The sequence below is a fragment of the Podarcis melisellensis genome, assembly GCF_964234715.1.
Source record: "Podarcis melisellensis genome assembly, chromosome: 10".
Taxonomy (NCBI): Eukaryota; Metazoa; Chordata; class Lepidosauria; order Squamata; family Lacertidae; genus Podarcis; species Podarcis melisellensis.
In genome coordinates this window covers 63,463,178-63,485,021 of record NC_138542.1, presented here as the reverse complement: position 1 = coordinate 63,485,021, position 21,844 = coordinate 63,463,178, and the positions used below count along the sequence as shown (strand labels likewise).

Here is a 21,844-nt window from a genome sequence, read left to right as displayed (position 1 = left end):
CTGCTTAACTGATTCCAAATGACTCTCTTAAAAAGACGCCAGGGCTTCGCACTGAGTTGCTCCTAAACAAGAGGTTGCCAACCAGCCCCACCCTGGCTCACCAATGCAGTTGCCCCCCCGCCCAGCCCATGGACTCTGAACTTCTCAGTCACCCCTAATATGACACCACAGGGTAGCCTAAGGCAACTACATTGTCTTAAGTTCGCTGTCATTTGTGTGCCCTGCCCCCTGCTTTTTGTTTTGCTATTTAAAAAATGTCAGCACCAAAGGCCAATTTAAACGACTTGCATCATAATAATCACCTGCCTTTGTTTTCATTTTTAATTGCAAACTCGCAACTGCGAACTCACAAACACGCCCAAAGGTCATTTAGTCCAACCCCCAACCATGCAGGCATCCATGATAGATGGCCACCCAACCTCTGCTTAAAAACCTCCAAGGAAGGAAAAGGCCTTGGGAGATGCCCAGTGATGTAGATTGTTGACTCCAGTCCTGATCTCCACTCCGAGTTTTCCTCTCTCAGCTTAATCCACCTCACAGGGTTGTCGTATGGATAAAATGAGGAAAGGGGGGATATAAATGCAATAAACCGATGTACGGGAAGCCTTGCCTAAAACTGAAATGCTAGCTCTGAAGGTGTATTACATTATTTCTGCTGCTGCCACGGCTTGATGCAACATGGACTGCTTTGTTTATTCCGCCCCGGGGGTTATTTTGTAAGACAATGTGCGTGTATACACTGAAAGGCAGAAATATCAAACGTCAGTTTGCAAGCCTGGAAATTATATGTATGGAAACAGCTTTCAAGTGCTACTTTGGTGATGACATTTAGTGCAACAGTGTTTTCAACAATATAATTCCATCATAAGATAAATATCAATTTAGCATGAAAAAAAGACATTGAAGGAAGACAATTGCAAACTTTCATCGCCATTATTTGCTTCATTTTAACTGAACTGGCCTTGTTCGGGGAAGCTGGCCCGCCTCTTACGGAAACAACAGCGTGGAGTTTAAACTGCGAAATTGTGCGTGTATTGTGTGTCTGCAGAAGTGCATAATTACGCCACGTACTAACTATGCCTTCTTGCCATGCTGCACATATGGCATCTAAGCAAGCTCTATCTGAATCTTTGCAAATCTATTCGCCATGCGATTTGAGCGGAGCACATTCCACATCGTTCAAAAGTAATTACACTTTTGTCTCCAGTGTAGGAGACGGCTTTCCCCCAAACAATGAAAATTCTCATTATTGGAGCTGGCACAATAACTACACTGGTGTTCACAACACTCTGCATTGTCCCATCACAATTAAAAGGGGGGAACCTATCTGAAGCTAGATGTACAAAAGGTACGCTTGCAAAACTACATTCCTCCTCCAGAACTGTTCTCTATTTCTTTTTTTATTTTTAAAAAAGCAAAGCTCTGTGGAGCACGCAGATTACTAATAGAACAGAGAGGAGGCTGACACACTGAACTGAGAACCAGGACATCACCATTGCCACCAACAGCACACAGACCCATTGGGATCTTTCCGCTGCCATTTGCTTGCAAAACAGGTTTCATCCCTCTCTTAGCATTATCTGCAAAATGGGGATAAAAACCCCAGACCTCCCTTACAAGGCTGTGGTAAGGAATGGGGGGAGGGAGAGGAGACTTCTTAAAATCCAGATTCATGGCACTCCTCCGAGGAGCTCAAGGTGGTATACATGGAGCTCCCTCTGCACATTTTATCTCCGCAATAACCCTACGAGGCAGGATAGGCTGGGAAAAGACACGTAGAATGGCTAGCTGGATGGGTCTTCTAGTGCAGAGCTTTGTGGTTCACAGGAAATTTGAACCTCAGCCTCCCAAACCCTAGTCTGACATTGTAACCACTATGGAACCATGCAGGCAGTTTACCAGCCATTAATACTATTTTAGAGGGTTGGGCTAGATGACCCTCGGGTACCTTCCCACTCTACAATTCTATGATTCTACCCCATACAAATGAGTAATTTGAGGATTGAACAGAGAGGAGTCACCAGAAAGGGAGGAAAACACACACCATGGACAAGTTGTTTCCATCTAGTCCCCCTATCTTTGCTTCCATCTTTCAAAAAAGCTTAACCAAAGCTTATTTTTTTATGATTGTAAGTTGTTTTAAACTGCTTTTCATATTATGTTATATTGTTGTAACCCACCCTGAGAACTTAGGGCGAAGTGTGGGCAATAAATAAATAAAGAGGACAAATCTAAATCCCACTTTACCCGTTCTGTACTCCCCACAACCACACTTTTTCCGTCTTCTGGTGTTACCACTGTGTGTGTGTGTGTGTCTGTGTGTGTCTGTGTGTGTTTTCCAGGAACAGTCACCAATATGTATCTTGACTCCCAAAATGTAAGCTAGTAATGTACATACAGTGGGACCTCGGTTTAAGTACTTAATTCGTTCCGGAGGTCCGTTCTTAACCTGAAACTGTTCTTAACCTGAAGCACCACTTTAGCTAATGGGGCCTCCCGTTGCCGCCGTGCCTCCACTGCACGATTTGTGTTCTCATCCTGAAGCAAAGTTCTTAAGCTGAGGTACTATTTCTGGGTTAGCGGAGTGTGTAACCTGAAGCGTATGTAACCCGAGGTACCACTGTACAAGGTTATTGCATCTAGGTTTTCTTTTTCGTTCTCTTTGCTTCTGTGTGTCCTTCCTCATTCTAAGATACACACACAGGCTCTCTTCCTCACACACCCATAGCCACCTACCAGGTTATTCTTTGCAAAAGAATAACCAAGACATAAAATTATCAACCCTCCATGTTTGCTCTGAAGTGGCAAGCAGCAGGATTTAACTCTTTGCTTTAGATGCAGAAAACAGGGGCGGCAGGGAAAGGAGGAGGCCACATACTGAAAAAATGATGAATTTTCTCCCTCACGTGACAAATTTATTTTGAAAAATAAAATAAGCAACAGAGTTTTCTACTTTTTGAAAAGCTAAAGAAAGATAGCACATCAGCGACCCTGCATGAGTTTGGGAAGGCTTGAAAAAGAATAGATGAAAGGGGATTAATACCAGGGCCTATGCATAACCCCCTGGTCCAATTCAGTGCCCAATACCATGCTTTGGCATGGCCCTGATCCAACCTGGAATGATCCAGGATTCAACCAGGATCTGGGTCTGAAACTGAATTGGGGGCCTTGCGCTGTATTAATTAGGGTTTCACTGATGTTCTTAGCTATGGCTTTATGGACCTTTTGTTGAACTTATCCTTATATATTGCACTCTGCCTTGCTGTATTTTTTTAAATGAAAGTGTGGATTATAAATTTGAAAAAAAACAGATGAAATAAAATAGAATAAAACCCTGATTGAACATGGTGCCTATAGCCTGAATGTCAATGGATGGAACCAATGGATTCAACTTACAAGAAAGGAGATTACGACTAAACACTAGGAAGAACTTCCTGACACCCCCCAGGATGTTGTGATGGCCACCGACCTGGGTGGCTTTAGAAGAGGAGTAGTCAAATTCATGGAGCATTAGCAGAATGGCTATGTTCTGCCTCGGCTGTCAGGCAGTATCACTGAATACCAGTTGCTGCTAATCACAAGTGCGGAGAGTGTTGCTGTACTCAGGCTTCCCATCGGTATCTGGTTGACTACTCTTGAGAATCTGCAGTCCAGCATGGAAAGACATCTGCCCCCATAAGAAACTGCTGTACACCAAATCAGATCATTTGCCCACCTATCTCACTATTGTTGACACTGACTACAGGCAGATGTCCGTGGTTTCAGGCAGGGTTCTCTCCAAGATCTACCTAGAGATGTCACAGACTAAACCAGGGAACATTCCACATGCAAGGTTGACCAAGCCATGGTCAATCTGGGCACTGCTTCTTTGAAGCTAGAAGAGGAACCAGCAACAGAATGTTGGCCTGTTCAGGATTCCAGCCAGCCAGCCATGCCCTTTCACAGGATACTCCATTCCAGTTCCCTTCCCTACTCCATTTCCCTCCTCCTTGCCCAACAGCCAGCCAACCAGCACTGCTTGCTGAATGACTGTTCTGTCCTTACTGAGATTTTTGTCCCACCTCCCTATAAGGCTGTCACCCTGAAAATCATGTGAAGTTCTGAAAGCTATGAGGTTCCTCTGGAAGACCACTGGAAACTCCCCACTTTTGTGTGGATGCTGACATTTTGGCTACATCACGATCCACATTCGGACAATGAGCTTGCTATGAGAAGCGCAAGAATCAGCTGCACTTCTACATGCTTGCAGAGAAATCTCATGCTACTGCGCAAATTGTGTCCATATCTGGGTGCTCCCAGGTGCCTCTGGTCAGTGTGCTCCTGATTCACACATCACATCTATTTTGGCAGGCATGCCAACCTCAAGATTCCAGCATTGCAGAGGGTTGGACTAGATGACTCTCAGGGTCCCTTCCAACTCTGCAATTCTGTGATTCTATGTGGATTGTGAACCTCTTTGTGCCTCCTGTAATTCGCCCTCATCCCTGCGAAGTTACCCTCCAACCACTCCTGTCCCACAAAATACCCTCCCTAAATCCACAGATCCCCTATGAAGTTGGTGTAGCTCTCTTATTTCTACCCTACTAGGAAATCTGAAGATGTAGGGAGGAGGATGTGTGGGACAGCCAGGAGGAGAATGACACATGCAGGAGGGAGAATGAAAGGGGTTCACAATGCACATTAAGCCGAGCTATGGGTGGCTCCTTCATTCCGCAACCCCACTGGGGAGAAGGGAGGTGATTTCTTTTTCACTATATCATTTGACTGATCTGAGGATTTCAAGAACTGCTTCCCAACTTGCCGAGGCCCTCAGCAGAGAGCTGGAGGCTAGAGAGAGGTGGTGTTTTTGGTCCTTGATGAAACAACGCTCTGTTGGAAGAAGGGGGCGCCAGGAAGAAAAGTGGCCCGGCTAGGTCAAAGTTTTCCCATTATTGTGATGTGTTCCGTACATGTGATGGCAAAGCCGCGCACCGTACAAAAGGAGAGGTCTTTAGATGCCAAGCTATTGTGGAGGCAAAAGCGAAAGCACAATAGGAGCCTGGAGGAGACCTACCATTGTGTTTTGCTGAGAGGTGGGAGTTCTGTGGCCGCAAGGCTCCTGCGTCAGCAGAGAAACCGGCTGAAATTCCTCAGAATGAGGCTTGTTGGGATAACTCACGTGCAAAGGAAGGTGAAAGGCTTGGAGCCCCTCACTCTCCTCTTCTTCCACTTTCTGTCTGCCTGTCACCATGGCTACCTCTCCATCTGTTTCCCCATACGGAGAGGCTGGTCGCTTGGAAGACATCCTACAAGGAACAAAAGAGGGGGAAATAATGAAACCTCCACATAAATCCTTAATGCCGTCATTGTGTGGTGAGGGGCCATTGTAACAGAAATGCCTTTTTTGTGCTGGCGGAGAGCAGGAAACCATCCAAATACCACTGCAAAGCACACACAATCGGGAACAACGGCCAAGCAGGTAGCAGCAGAATAGCGCCTGTTTGTTGTGAGAATAATACGCTAATATAGCACTCTCTTGTATGCTGGGTTCTTAAACACAGTCACAAGGGGAGGGGGAAATTACCTAAGAGCACAACATAATGAAATGCAATTCCACTTTATTTTATTTTTATATAGTCAGAGGGGGACTTGATTCTCTCTCTCTCTCTCTTAAAAAAACACCACATTTTGGAAGAGTTTGCAAAAGGCAGAACATCTGTCCGGTGTACATGGCTGTTGACTTGCTCCTCTCTCTCTCTCTCTCTCTCTCTCTCTCTCTCTCTCTCTCTCTCTCTCTCTCACACACACACACACACACACACACACACTCACTCACACTCACACACACACCATATTTTCTGTATTGAAGGGGGGGAACCATAATGTTGTGAAGCTCAAACTTTTGTGCTGCTGAAAGTTAGCAGTTGTGTTAGCGGCCATTGTGTGCATCTGTATTTGCGTGTTTAAGCCACCAACTGGAACAGTAAAGGCTGGTCCACACATGGGTAAGAGTAGAATCAATTGAGAGTAAGATCAAGTGATGACTTGCTTGTGAGTATCAGCAAGTCATCTTTCAGTGTCAACTTTTAATGCATGAGTCTGAGATGCCCAAAGCGTTGAGTGATCAAATGGACTATTCAAACGCATGTACAAAGCCCTGTACAACTTGGGACCGGGATACCTTTTTAAAAAATGCACCTCAGCCCTTATATACCCAACTGATCACTGTGTTGCACATGAGAGGGCTTCCTGCAGATACCATCCTATCTAGAGGTCTGTTCTGCAGGATGTTGAAGTAAAGTCTTTTGTGTGGTGGCCCCTAATACTTTTGAATACACATCAGATGAACACCATTTCTACTGAGTTATCAGCATCTGTTGCATACTTTCGTCTTTCAGCAAGCCGTCCAAGTGGAGAATTTAAAAAAAAACAAACAGATGGCATGTTTTTGGATCTCAAATTGTTTTTATATATGCGGTTCTTGGAATTGCTGTTATGTGTGTAATGGGTTTTCTTTTTGTTTTAAAAAATGCAGGCTGTTTTGACTGCTTTTATATATGCACTTGTTTTGTATACGGTATATTAAATAAATAAATATGGTGATGATGTCAGCTTGATCAAGGGTGCTGCTTGTGTCAGTGCAAAGCTGAAACACCACTAACCAATTCGGTAAGAGTGCTGTGGCTCAGGACCCTCGGTCCAAAGGGACCATAGGTGACAAGGTATGTTAAAATGGTTGGTTATATGGATTCTGGCTAAGCAGAGTAAACTTAAGACCTAAAATTATTTCCTGCTGTCTCACCATTAAGATCCTCAAACATGAATTACAAGGACAATCTAGCTTCAGGACTTCATGGGGCAAAATAAGGGCTCATCCACACTTAATTCAGACCCTCCAAGTGTCCCTATTTTCCAAGGACAGTTTTGAATTTACAGACTCCATCCTGATTTCTGATTTGATCCAGGAATGTCCCACTTTTCCTTAGAATGTCCTTATTTCCATTAGAAAGACGTTGGAGGGTATAGAGCTATGTCACCCCCAAGCCAAGGAGATAAGTAAATATAGAAGCTTTAGAAGACATCTGAAGGCAGCCCTCTAGAGGGAAGTTTTTAATTGTTTAATGTTCTCTTATGTTGGAAGCCACCCAGAGAGGCTGAGGCAACCCAGTCAGATGGGTGGTGTAAAAATAATAAAAGTAGTAGTAGTAGTAGTAGTAGTAGTAGTAGTAACACCCCTATTTTCATCAGAAAAATGTGGAGGGTGTGTAAACTTTTGCCAGACTTTCCCAGTCCATGTCTGAGTTCTCCCCTCCCCCCCCCCTGGCTGCTTTCCTCAGGAAAACCTATAAAGCTAAATGGGAACAAATCGCAATTCAGGTTTTCCATGGAATCCCATTTGCACCAATTCAGTGGTAAAAAATAAGTTTTCCTAGGGAAAGTGCTGGAGCAAAAAAGAACTAGCTTGGACATGGACCTAGAAAGCCCAGATCTTTAAGCCCCTTGAAGGGAAATGAGACAGATGGGATAGACAGACAGACATATGTAGATAGATAGCTAAATGGGCAGGCCTGAAGGTTAAAATCCTTGCTGCTTAAAACTGGGCTAAATTAGCTGGTTTAAGTGAAGCAACTTTGGAGCAAGTGGCCTGAAGGATATATATACACAGGTGCTCCTGAATGCATAATGTCCACGCACCATTTCGTGGGCAAGTAAGAAAAACAAAAGAAAACTCAGCATTCACAACATTCCAGTAACAGCATTGCTGGTTTTCTTTTTCACAGTTGGAAAAGGTCCGTTTCAAAAGCCTAGTACCCACTTGAACCACAGAGGGTGTTGCGGGGACAGAAGGGTGCTGTGATCTTGAGAATGTCCATAGAATTTGGCACAGTGAACATGAAACAGCACTCAACTGGGCCAGGCAGCAAGCAGCACCTTTAAACAGCCTTTAATAAGGGCTTATTTCACTCCTAATGACCTGATTTGAAAAGCCATTCTCCCCCTCAAAACTGTGAGACTTAATAATAATAAAAAAAAAACATTTTATGACTGATCCCTTCTCTCAGGAATACTTGAGAAGTTTGGTTTCTGTGAATTTCAGTGAAAACTGACTGGATCGGCAGATCAGCACCAAATATCTTTGGGATTTTGCACTTCCCTGAATTTTGTGATACGGTTCTTGGTTCAAAAAGATACCCAAAATGTAAATGGGTATTTTAGCATAAAATATGTTCTAAATTGCATATGTCGAGGGCCAAAAAGACAAACTTAAATTCTATTTTGTGATAAAATATGTGTTTAAATATGAATGTTCCTATAGCATTTTTTAAAAAGTACAAAATTGTTAAGGGCTAGAAGCAGACAGATCCATCCATCCCTATCTTTAACTATGCATGCTCATCATCTGTTGCTTAAAACAGGAAGGGGAACTTGTTGCTACCCATCCATTGCTAGACTCCAGCTCCCTCAGTCTAAGCCTGCATGGCCAATGGTCACAGATGACAGGAGCTGGAAGGACACAAGTTGCCCATCTCTGGTCTACAAGGAGAAAACAGTTTGGAGATTTGCTAAGTTTGTGGCAAACCTTGTCTTTTCAGGTGGAACAGAGGATAAAAGCATATTCTAGTCATTTTAACATGGTGCCAGGAGTTTGGATTTGATATCCCACTTTATCACTACCCGAAGGAGTCTCAAAGCGGCTAACATTCTCCTTTCCCTTCCTCCCCCACAACAAATACTCTGTGAGGTGAGTGGGGCTGAGAGACTTCAGAGAAGTGTGACTGGCCCAAGGTCACCCAGCAGCTGCATGTGGAGGAGTGGGGAAGCGAACCCGGTTCCCCAGATTACAAGACTACCGCTCTTAACCACTACACCACACTGGCTCTCATTCAATGCCAGGAATGTACAATGCATTTTATGGAGTAATTTTTAAAAATATCTATTTGTACAAATGCCCCAGCACCAGAGAGCTACTGCCCAATGCCCAAACATTTAACAAAATTCAGGAAAAAGCAGAATTCACCGTGAATCCAACCAGTTACTTTCTAATTCTCCAATAAATAAATAGACCTGGCATCTACTTCGAAGTCAAATGCTATCAGCAAATGCCTCCAGCACAATTCATGTTTACGTGAAGAAGCCTATCAATGCTGACACTAGCTTTATTCTTGTGCTATTGTCACACTTTGTTCACCACTGTTCTGCTTAAATAATAGGTTTTTCAACTAAAGCTTTAGTGGGAATTCTTCTAGGACCATCACACAGGCATCTTAAAGGTAAAGATAAAGGGACCCCTGACCACTAAGTCCAGTTGCGGACAACTCTGGGGTTGCGACACTCATCTCGCTTTATTGGCTGAGGGAGCCGGCATACAGCTTCCAGGTCATGTGGCCAGCATGAGTAAGCTGCTTCTGGTGAACCAGAGCAGCGCACGGAAATGCCGTTTACTTTCCCGCTGGAGCAGTACCTATTTATCTATTTCCACTTGACATGCTTTCGAACTGCTAGGTTGGCAGGAGCAGGGACCAAGCAACCCATCGCGGGGATTCGAACCACCAACCTTCTGATCAGCAAGCCCTAGGCTCTGTGATTTAGACCACAGCGCCACCCACATCCCATCTTGCTATGGGACAAATACAAGTTTCCTCAGAGGTTCATGCCTCCAAGGCAACTACATGAATGTGCCTTTCAAGGAGAGGCTATGCACACCCTGTTCTAATGAAACAAAGGAGGGGGAATGGAAAACCAGGACAGGGATGGGATCGGGTGTTTGGAACCATGAGCAGGAGCCCTCCAAACTGGCAGCATTTTGTTACAGTTCTACCTTTACATTAACAAGATAATAATGTGCATAATTTGCAACCCACTAAGCTGAATGCCCCCTTCATGGATCACTGCCTTGTCGTGGCGAAGGGGCTTGAATAACTCCAGGAAGCTATGAGCTATGCCGTGCAGGGCCACCCAAGACGGACAGGTCATAGCCAAGAGTTTAGACTAAATGTGATCCACCTGGAGAAGGAACTGGCAAACCACTCCAGTATTTTGCCAAGAAAACTCCATGGACATGAAAAAAGGAGAAACTTTGAGAAGAAAGTGAGAGTTTCCAAGGCATGCTCTGATTCATGGGGTCACGGAGAGTCGAAAACGACGAAGACGACTAAACTACAAAGCTGAACCCAGGTTGGCCACTAGAACTGTAATAAGCCTCAATGCTTTGCCCAGAGGAACACAGGAAGCTTGCCTTATACTGAGTCAAATTCATTGGCCCATGTACCTCAGTATTGTCTACACTGGCTGGCAGGGACTCTCCAAAGTTTCAGATGAGGAATCTCCCCCAGTCCTGCCTGGAGATCCCGGGGACTGAACCTGAGATCCTCAACATGCAAGCATGGTCTACCCCTGAGCGATGCCATTCCTACTTGCAAAAGCAGGGATGCTGTCAAGTATCTGGTTGACCCACAAAATCTGTTGAGCTGATTTTATATTGTTGGATCACAAGTTGCCCAGGCCTGAAAGATAATGGACATAATATACCTCAAAGCATTCCTCAGAAAGACCCACAAAGGGAAACCGCTAATGTTCTCCCGTTCATTGCAGTGGATCGTGCCCTTTTGCAAATGCTTTCTAACCGATTTTGATAACCTCCCACTGCTTTGACTTGGCTCGTTCAATGAGGGATGATTCCTTCAGAGGCATCTCAGCCCAAAGCAAATGCACAAAGCGTCCCATATTCAGAAGCGTGTTGTCATCTTGCACACAGCCTTCTTCAATTCCAACTCAACTGCTTATACCATAAAATTATGAAAGTCTAATCTTGTTACATTCAGCAAAATGCTCCAGAAATACTTCAAGAAATCCACAAAGGCACTTGAGGTGGGGGGGGGGAGAGAGAACTGGCTTAGCCATGTCTTTAAAAGTGACAAACACCGAAGTGTCAGGAGAAAAAGATATGGGGCTATAAATCGTAACTTGTTGGGGAATTAATTAAAGGATTCATCAATCATTACGCGGCTAACACCACATCTATATGTATATACAGCTGAAATCCCATCAGCTGCCACAACCTTACAGCAATCCACAGGTTCACAACTCCCGAAGTCCTTCTCTTCTGACTATTTATAAATGACTTTGTATAATCTAGCATTAAGACCTGTAATTATAAAACAGCATTAAAAACAGGCCTGCATAGTTATGGATAATTACAGTTGGTACACTTTGGAGCAGAAAATTCCCAACAGAAAAAGAAGGCATTTCCATTCAAACACAGGCTTTGCCTTTTTTGACAGTTCCAAGTCCACAGGATATAACAAGATGCATGTCTCCCCAACCACACACACTTCTTTTTAATGTAACAGACATCCGCCCACTCTATTTCTCCATAAGAGCAAAGTTGGTTTCTCACTAAGCCCCATGGTGCATGGATGGAGTCAATCAGCCAGCTTTGAGATCAAGGTGAAAACTGGTTGGCTCCAACTTTTCTTTTATGTGATTTAAGCTCGGTCAGTACTCTATTTATACAAAGGTCTTGCCTTCCTTATACATTTTCATAATATTAGAACTCAAGATTCCTCCAATACAGCAAACCAGTCAAAGGTCCTAGGGTACAAGAACAAAGGTATCTGCCTTATGTCCAGTCTACCTAGCTCAATATTGTCTACACAGAATACCAGTTGCTCAAAACCACAGGAGGGGAGAATGTGTGTAGGTCCTCAGACATCTGGTTGGATGCTGTGGGAACAGGATGCTGGACTAGACGGACCATTGGCCTGATCCACCGGGTTCTTCCTATGTTCTTAACACTGACTTACAGTAGCTTTCTAGGGTTTCAGACAATGTCATAACCAACCCTTCTAAGAAATGCTGGAGATTGAAACTAGGACCTTTCTGCAAGCAAAGCAGGCACTCTACCAATGAGATATGTCTTCAATTGATTTGACCAAGCTCCTTGAATGTCCTCTGGCAGCGAGTTCCACAATTCCATTTTGGGACCTTCTGCATGCAAAGCAGATGCTCTACTAATGAACCACAGCTGTTCCCTGAGATTCGTCTTAAGGCACATGAGGTCACTGTCTTGCTGGAAGTAAGCAAGTCTGGGACTGGTCAGTGTCACATGTACAGTGTCTGGGGTTCCATCAAGGAAACTATGGGAAGGAGGAGCACTTGGGTGGAAAAGACATGCTCTCTGTCTCTACAGTCAGGCACAGGAAGTTGATGCATGTTGGCACTAGATCACTCGATCACTCAACACCGGATGACTTTGAAGACTTAATGAACTTTACTAGCATCTACATAAAGGTAAAGGTGAAGGGACCCCTGACCATTAGGTCCAGTCGTGACCGACTCTGGGGTTGCGGCGCTCATCTTGCTTTATTGGCCGAGGGAGCCGGCGTACAGCTTCCATGTCATGTGGCCAGCATGACTAAGCCACTTCTGGCGAACCAGAGCAGCACACAGAAACGCCGTTTACCCTCCCACCGGAGCGGTACCTATTTATCTACTTGCACTTTGACATGCTCTCGAACTGCTAGGTTGGCAGGAGCAGGGACCGAGCAATGGGAGATTATCCCGTTGTGGAGATTTGAACCACCGACCTTCTGCTCAACAAGTCCTAGGCTCTGTGGTTTAACCCACAGCGCCACCCGCGTCCCAGCATCTGCATAGGCAATAGCAAAAAAATAAAAGACTTTTGACTGCTCAACCTTGGTGCACTAGCATCAGGAATTACGGCAAGCAGGATCTGTTCATCCAAGAGTTCTTGCACTCTGTGTCAGGACTTCATAATCTACACAAACCAAAAAGAAAGATGACCAGCACCTTTCTAAACCCTTCTTTAGACTGTGGAAGGCAGGCTAAATTATGGATAGCCATGGTCATCAGTCTCGAAGAGTAATGGCCTATCTGTACATTGCAGACATGAGCTGTACAGAACTGAGTTTGCCCAAAGTCTGGGATATGGGGAAGAAAAACCAATATTACTATAGACCTTAAGACTGCTGCTAAACATTACTGGATAAGCCTCTCAGCAATGGCTTGCTCACTGTTGCTCTTATGGGTTTGTTTTATGTTCATTGTTTATGTAGCGTTTCCTTATGCTATTTATTTATTAATGTGATTTCTTATTAACCATACTGTCCTGGGGTGGGTTGCAACAGCAGAGTGTGCAATAATGAAAAGAGATAAAGCTGTTACAGAACACATTCAGCAAAAGAGGTAGATCCCTCAAAACAAAATACCTCAAAGGTCAAGACCCGGGGGAAAGTGGACTTTGACATACATCACAAGCTGTATAATGAAGATTCTAGAGACACCTCTGTGGGGATGGAGTTTCACAATTTAGGGACTGCCCCAGAGAAAACTCTAGCTAGGGATATCAAACTTCTGAGGGTGGCAGAACTACCAATCTTAATGTCTGAGAAAGTTGGCAGAAATTTTAACAACAACAATAGGTGGGGGGAATAGACCAAGGCCTGGGTCACAGTGGACACTTGAAGCTGAACTAAAATAAAATAAAAATTGAGACATCAGAGCAGCCTTACCCAACCTTGAGTTCCTAGATGTTGTTGGGCTACACCTTCTATCCTCCCTTGTCAGCAGGACCAAAGGCCAGGGATTTTGGGAGCTGTAGTCCAACAGGACCCACAGCTGGGAAAGGCTCATCTAGAAAACAAGCTTCAGGGAAGTCACTAACTCCCCAATGTAAACTCCCCCCCCCCACTCATACACCTCTTCCACTATGTGTTTCTTTACTGAAAAAGAAACAACCCTAACTTTTTGATCATAAAATTAAAAAAAAAAGCCACAAGATGAAATAAATAAAAATTTGTCTCTGCTGTCAATCATCCTGGGACATAATAATCTGTTAATTATTAGTTTCTATGAACACATCAATCACTCACCATTTTTTATATGCATGCATGCTATTTTTCCTCCCCTTTTTTCCCTTTCATGGGCAAAGGGAAACAATAGATTGGTTAACGCATTCCAAGTGAGCAAACTCCGAGCCAACAAGCTCCCTGACAGCAGACACCCTCAACACACCTCTGTGCAACTTAATTTCATGTAAATGCGATCCGGACCCAAGGCTTGGCAAAGGAAAACCAGCATAGACTGTGCTGCAATCTCTTTTGCATATTGGCAAAGGTTGCCAAAACATTGCATGGAAGTCAAGATACGCGCCCAAAGCTCACCAACGTGAAATGGTGAGAAGCTGCTTTAAATTGGAGCATCATGCCCAGGACTGTCTACACTGAGTGACAGCATCTCTCAAGGGTTTCAGAGAAGAGCCCTTCCCAGTCCGGCCGGCCGATGGTGGGGATTGAAACTGGAACCTTGAGCACGCAAAGCAGGTTATCTGTTACTAAGCTACAGCCTTTGCCAATGTGAAGAGATTGGAAAAAGCATACAACCTTGAAATCCCACTGCTATATGGGCTGATGGATTGTGTGAAGACCAGATATGGAAATCTGAGCATGAACCAAGCTAGGCAAAAACTTTCCCTCTGTTATCCAGGCAAAACTAGAAATTATACTAGCCCTGGCCAATCCAGAGGCTTTGTTTTGTTTATTAACTGCCCCGGCTGATGCTGAACATCGCTTTTGCACCTCTGGGCTTACCCACACACAACCTTTGCCCCAGACTTTTTGGGCACAGGTCCGCACTTTAAGGCACCATGTAAAAACACTTATTTGTATTTTAAAGAATTCTGCCCTGGTGCTTTCCCCTGAAAAGCCGCTCTTTAATGCTGAATTGGAACGATCGGCAATTCGGATTTTCTGCAGATTGCTATTTCCTCCGATTTGGCGGTAAATAATGAGTTTTTGCAGGGAAAGTGCCATGTTGTTGTTGTTTTTTAAAAGCACTCGGATTCAACACTTGAAAGTGCTGACCTGTGCCTAGAAACAGGGTACAAAAGGAAGTCTGGATGAGGCCAAACAGCTGCATTTGGCCAAGGTGGAAGCCAGGAAAGATACTTATGTTTTTCTTGCAGTATTTCAACTAAGAGAGTGGGAGTCTGTGATAGAGATGTATGGTTGTTCTGAGTTGGTTAGAGCGAAAACGCCAAGGTTGCAGGTTCAATCCCCATATGGGACAGCTGCACATTCTGGGGGGTTGGACTAGATGATCCTCAGGGTCCCTTCCAAATCTATGGTATTGCCCTGGAAGAAGGTACACTTTTGCTAAATACATTGCTACAATACTTTTTTTTGGGGGGGGGGTCCTCTCTTCTTTGAGATCTCTCTTCTCTTTCGTTTTGTTGCTTCCATTGGCCGGATGTTCAACACTGAGGATGGAAGGGCTCCCAGACACTCTATATGAATCCCAGCCAATCAGGAGGCACTGGGAGCCAAATAGAGCAAATCCCATTATTTGCTGGGATCACTTATTGTCTAGGCCTCCAGACAGAAAGAGCCTTTGGATAAGCCCAATAGAGATTCCGTACCTTGCTATACTGTACAGAAAATGCTCACATAATAGAATAAAACTGCAATTTTCAAAGTCAAACTAGTGCTAGATAAATAGCCAAAAGTGGCTGTCAAGAAAGCAGTCATTAGACGTTTGTTAGCCAAAAAGAAGTCAGTTTCCCCTGAAAACGGGAGGTAATTAGAAAAATAATTCCTTAAAGGATGAACGATCCATTTCCTCCTTAAAGTAATCTATAAAATTAACAGTCAGACGGTGGGGCAGTGCTGAAACAAATTTGCCTCTCAAAAGTCTACTAGAAATTCTCCATAATGAAGTTTGATTCTGAATATCCTCCAGATATTCTCATCATATTCAAACATTTGCCAAATATTAATTGCATATTTGACATCCAATGATATATATTGCCATATATTGTCCTGTAGAAACAAGGTGCATTTCAGATTTCCCATTTCTGTGTTAATTTGTAGAAATATTTTTACATTTCAGCAGGCAACCATTTTCTAAATGAAAAAATTAAACCTTATTCTTGCAAAATGTGTTACAACTGAATCACCATGTATGTGTCTTATTTAAGGGGAGAAAATTGAGTGCTGGGGAAGGGAGGGCAAGGGGGAGCCAACTTCTGACTGAGCCTGACTTTTGAGAAAATAAATCAACTCCTAAATACAACAATTTATTCCGCCTCTCCCTGCTAACGTTCCAGCTACTACGGGCTGCAAATCCCGCTCCCCATATTAACAATAACACCCATAAATGTTTATAGCTGTAAATTGCAGCAAGAGCGGATCGTGTCTAAATTGCGGCAAAAAAGGGGGAAAAAACTTTTCAACACAGAGAGATGTTCATGCGTTTTCTTTTCTTTCCCCCCACAACATACTCCCATGACTTATTGCGTGTAAATAAAGTGTTTAGGAGAGCAGTGATTTCAGCTCCCGTTAACAATATCGCAGCAATAATTCCTTCCAAACAGAAGCTCTGATTCTGGCGCACCAAGCCATTTGGCGTCTACCCCTGGTGCCAACCAGCTACAATGCATAGCTCCCTTAGTGCTCTCTGTTTTTAAGCCCCACAAAATCAATAACATAATGCACTCACTTTCGTCAAAAAACAGTTCCTCACCTTTCATTTCACTCCCTTCCTACATCCGCAGACCCCCTCCAAAACAACAACAACAGTACAGGCACATAACTTTTTTGCTATTATTTTGAAAGTGATGCCTCTTCTTTCCTCTGTAAGCTGGGTGTCGGTGGGAAAGAGCCCAATTTAAATATCTTGAAACGGTTCTGAATTCTGAATCTCCCTCGCTACACTCCCCCCCCCCCTGAAATTTCACGACATTCAAGTTCAGAATAAACATTTCAACTGAAGCGTGTGTGTGTGTGTGTGTTTAATATATGTATAATCATCATCAACACGAACATCTAAAACAACATACACACAAATCCCACCCCGAAATCTAATTCTGCGTTACACAACACTGTTTAACATTTAGGCACTTCCTAAAGGTGTCGACATGCTTATTTTAGAGAAATAGAGCAGAGTGACATATTTTAGCGCATATTTTAGTAATGTGTGCGTCTCTGCATATGCCTTGAGGACAACATTTGTGTATGCATTTCTATGCGTCTATTTTGGAGAATTTAATATATAGACTGAGAAACATCAACACCAAAAAAATAAAAATAAATCAATATTCAAAAACAAGACAGAATATTTAATTCAGTCTCAATACCCTTATACTCCCTTTGGAGGATGTTTTGATAGGTAATCCAGGCTGCAATCCTAACCTTACCTGGGACTTAGCTCCACTGAATTCGACAGGAATTACTTCTGAGTAGACATGGTCAGGATTGGGCTGTAACTGTATGAATTTTACAGAGAAACCGTCTGCTCAGAAGTATGCCTAGTTAGTTTAACAGGGCTTGCTGTTGGGTAAGCATGGAGTATATTTAATCCTTAATCGATCAATCACATTTATATATGAATTAAAACATTTTTTTCTGAAGCAAAAATATGTTATTTCTAGAGGATGCATATATGTGTTGTGGTAGATATGACCTCCAAAAGAAACGGAAATATTTCTTTTAAGATGACACTTGATTGAAGTTTTCATGGCAACTTGTATATTTTTTTAAAAAAGCAAACTGCCTCTTGATTAAATTGGTCAATATTTTAGTTGATTAAAAGTACATTTTTAATAACATTAATTCATTAATTAAAAGTTGTAGCCCTAATACTGGCATTACCCCCCAAAAAAAACCCTCTATACAAACCATTATGCCCTTTTCTAAATCTAATGAAAGCATCATAAAGTGTAATGAATAGTCTTAAACGTTCGGAACCATTTTTTAAAAAAAATACTGCTGCCACCCTCCCTCCTTTTAAGACTACTGTAGTGTAACGTCAAAAAGTATGCGCTGTGAGCCAGGAAATTCCCCATTCAAATATCACCTCACCCATTTATCAAATGGCCACTTGCAAGAAGCAATTTTCTGAGCCTCTTGTTTCTCTACCACCTACAACTTGGGGCTACAGCTTACCTTACAGGGCTGTTGTACAAATTAGTGAGATAATATATGGAGCACGTTAAGCAATCAGAAAACGTTGTGTGCATATTATTATTATTATTACTACTACTACTACTCAAAGTCAACAGAAAGGAAATAAAAACAGGACATCAGTGACTTTCCTTTTTCTCTTAATTACTGTTCTTGCCATCTTGCATGTTCTCCCTTGTTTCTTCCACGCATTTCAAATGTTATTTTAAAATAGAATCCCGAAAGAAAATGAATGGGGGGAAATTGAAGGGAAAGCTAGCCTCCCCCTGCCCCCAACGCCTGACTAAACCCCGCAAAGAATTAGGCTTTGTGCATCTCACGAGCGCATTGCTGAAGACAGGGGAAGAATCAGAACCACCACCATCAAAAAACTGTTAAGTAGTTTAATAGGTGTCCAAAACTATTTTCACATATGCACATTCTGGAATGCAAAATAGTAACAGATTCTCTCCACTGGTCTTGCCAGGGGTTAAGATTATTTACGCAGGGCTGCCCCTGCTTTCTAACAACAGATGTATTATGTGTAAAAGGAGTCAGACAGACCACCTTCATATTCATTCATACACATACACAAAGTCGGAATTTTTGAAATGCTGAAAGATTTAATCTTCAGAATGAGCCGCTATCCAACTAAACCTGGGATACACAGACTGATCGCATGCGTCTTTTTAAAAAGAAAATCCCGCTGAGCCAGGCAAAACTTTCTTCTGTTGGTAAACACACACGGAGTCTTGATGTTAAGCTGATTTCTGGCCCAATGGCAAAACCAGCATCATTAGCAAATACAACCAGGTATCCTGCCTTAAAGTTGATGCAGGTACTGGCCGACGAAAAGAGGTGCTGCCTGTCTGTGTTGGCAAGGATGGCAATTCCTATCTTGTTAATTTCTGGGGAAGAGGCATAGATCTGCGGGAGGGCATCTTGAATGCATACAAAAGCTCGCAGGTTCAGTCTCCGGGATATCCAGGCAATTAAAAACCGTCAGGAAGACCCAGAGATTAAAATCAAGAGAGCTGCTGCCAGTCAGTTTGGATTTGATATCCCGCTTTATCACTACCCGAAGGAGTCTCAAAGCAGCTAACATTCTCCTTTCCCTTCCTCCCCCACAACAAACACTCTGTGAGGTGAGTGGGGCTGAGAGACTGCAGAGAAGTGTGACTGGCCCAAGGTCACCCAGCAGCTGCATGTGGAGGAGCGGGGACGCGAACCCGGTTCACCAGATTACGAGTCCACCGCTCTTAACCACTACACCACGCTGGCTCTCAGTGTAGACAGTACAGAGCTAGGTGGACCCATGGGCTGATTCAGTATAAGGCAGCTCCCAATGTCTCTACATTCCTAAAGTGTCAGAAGCCTCCCGGCCCCCCAGATTTCCTCTGTTTTGTTTCGCTGAGACAGACTAACACAGCTATTCCCTCTGGGATAATCAGCAGAGGAGCCTTGCCAGGCGGATGCAAACTCCGAAGTAAATAAATACAATAAAATATATTTGGGACGTGGTGCGTTTGCCGCACCAGCAAAATAAAAATAAAATAAATAAATAAATAGAAACCCACCTGCTCTTTTATTTATTTATTTATTTTTAAAATATTTCTTATCCTGCCCTCCAACTTAACAACATCCAGGGCAGCTCAAAAGCATTTGCAAAACCAACACTACACAACACATAAATCAATACAACAGCTCTTCCTAACAACAGCAATCATCGTTATTATGACTGGATTGGTATGTCACCTAGGTTGGAGGCTCCAGGGGACGTGAAAAACAAGCAGAATCGCAAATTCGCAAATTTCAAAAGACATAATTGCCCCTCAAAAAAGAAAACAACCAAACTGTAACAAAATTAAGAGAGGGTTCTTTAAAAAAACACAAAAAAACATTAAGAATAATAATCAGGGATACACACATACTCACTCTGTGCAGGATAAAATAAAACTTACGAATGCAATTCAAAGGCCCGGGTAAATAATAAAGGTTTAATCTGATGGCAGAAAGGAATGGGGTCAGTTTTCAGGTGCATCTCACTAAGAAGAACAATCCACAGGTGAACAACAGAGAAAGACCCTACTCTGGTCAGCAGCCTCCCTGGCCTCTGACACAGAAATATGTCAGTTTCTATTTTTCATTTTTCATTTTTCCAGTGCTAAGTTCAGTATGGCTCATTTCCACTCTTGTTTGTATGACCATTATTTTAACTCTGCATGGAAACGTATGCATATTTTAATGATCAGTCATTTTCGTTTGCAATTTTGCATTATTTTTTTTAAACAATTTCTTTTAAACTAATGCAATTTTGACAACACTTTCATGAATATACACTTTCTCTTAAACAACACATGGTGGGGGGGGGAGCAGAACAGTGGCGGTTGAAGAATCGCATCGCAAAAATCAGAAAAGTGCAAATTTCAAAGCTAGCTGCATTTTGGCTCAAGACGTGTGAGCTGGGTAGGCTTATACTAAAACATGGAAACACCCCCACCCCAAAAATAACCTCCCCATCCCTGTTCTGAAGGCTGGGACACCTGGAGATGGTAACCTTAACATTTAGATAGTTAGCATTGCAGAGGTTGTACAACTCTGTTGTAGTAGACAGGTTGACCTATTGCTGCTAAGGTAGGCAAGTTGGAACTATCAGTAATTATAATGTGTCCCTCAGCAGACATCATTTCCCCCTCTACTTCCATGTTTCTTCCCCACTATCACTCACTGCTCCTCTCTGATTTATTTATTTGTAGACATATTCGTCCCATTCTGAAAAAAAAATTTTTTCCCTAAGGCAGCACACAGAAAAGAGAAAGCCGAACAGCTGTTTAGAATGACACACTCTCAAACAATATGTGTGGTATCAAACTGATTAAACACAGCAGCCAAAATCTAACCAAGAAGAATAAAGCAATGTCGTAAACAGGCTGATGGAATAATCATAATTATATTAAAAAACGGTTTTCAAAACCAGCCTTAAAAGACACAGAGGGTTTGCTGATTTCTCCTAGGAGCAAGATCCTCAATCGTGGTGCCACTGCAAAGAAGACCACACTCACGTCTACCAGCTATTTTGATTTCAAGTAACGACTGGCTCCTCCTACCTATTTTCCATCACTCCTTTTCCAATAGCATCCCCCCCCCAAGCTCAAGCACAGCTACCTATTCATCCATCTCCGCCACAATCCAACCCATAACATGCGGGATCCTCTAGTAAGGCTGGTGCCAGATTTCTGGGGCGCTTTGGCATGGTGCTGAAAATGATTGCCACATCCCACCCTAATCAGACATAGACCTAGCTACCTCCAAGGAGACATATATCAACATTGGATGGGAACCAGTGGTTTTGAACGCGAGCTAAGCTCAGCTCCCAGATGATGGGCCTTAAAAGCTGCTACAGATCTATGAAAGCAGTTGATAGGCAGTTTGAGATTTATATATGTATTTTTACAAAACACTCTTCAAGGCCAACTTAAAAGTCGTTACTGAAGAGACCTTATATACCAATCTTGGGAGAGAGTTCCACAGGCATGGGGCCGTTACTGAAAAGGCCCTGACTCTTGTGCCTGCCCATCTAATACTTCTTAGGCAAATGCATGAAACAATGCATATTACAGATAAATGGTGCTAACAAGCCCACTGAGAAACAGATTCTTGCTTTTGTGCACCGAAATGCTCCAGTTTTGCACAAGAAAGAGAGGAGCTGCTTGATCTTTGTGACTGCTATTGTGCAAGATGATGGGGAATAAATAGTCCAGAGGATGGTGATGTCCTACCTTACATGAATAGCTTTGGAAACTTGAAAGTGCAATATAAATTATAAAAATTGTCATCTTTGTTATTGGTCCCATAAGCCACCACAGCTCTAGTAGCTGCTGCTTTAATTTACAGTGGTACCTTTGTTT

At 43.0% G+C, this 21,844-nt stretch overlaps 1 protein-coding gene across 9 annotated transcripts in view; it reads right to left on the bottom strand.

The window, feature by feature from the left end:
* The window catches only part of SOX5 (SRY-box transcription factor 5), a 749,551-nt gene that overhangs the window by 315,775 nt on the left and 411,932 nt on the right, over positions 1 to 21,844 (bottom strand). For 7 of the 9 annotated variants that reach the window (XM_081926958.1, XM_081926959.1, XM_081926960.1 and 4 more), the window contains one exon: positions 5,054 to 5,285. In XM_081926958.1, the coding sequence (XP_081783084.1) occupies positions 5,054 to 5,284 (231 nt within the window). In that variant the 5' untranslated portion in view covers position 5,285. The remainder of the gene's footprint in view (positions 1 to 5,053; positions 5,286 to 21,844) is intronic. The other 2 variants (XM_081926962.1, XM_081926963.1) reach the window with 1 other exon arrangement.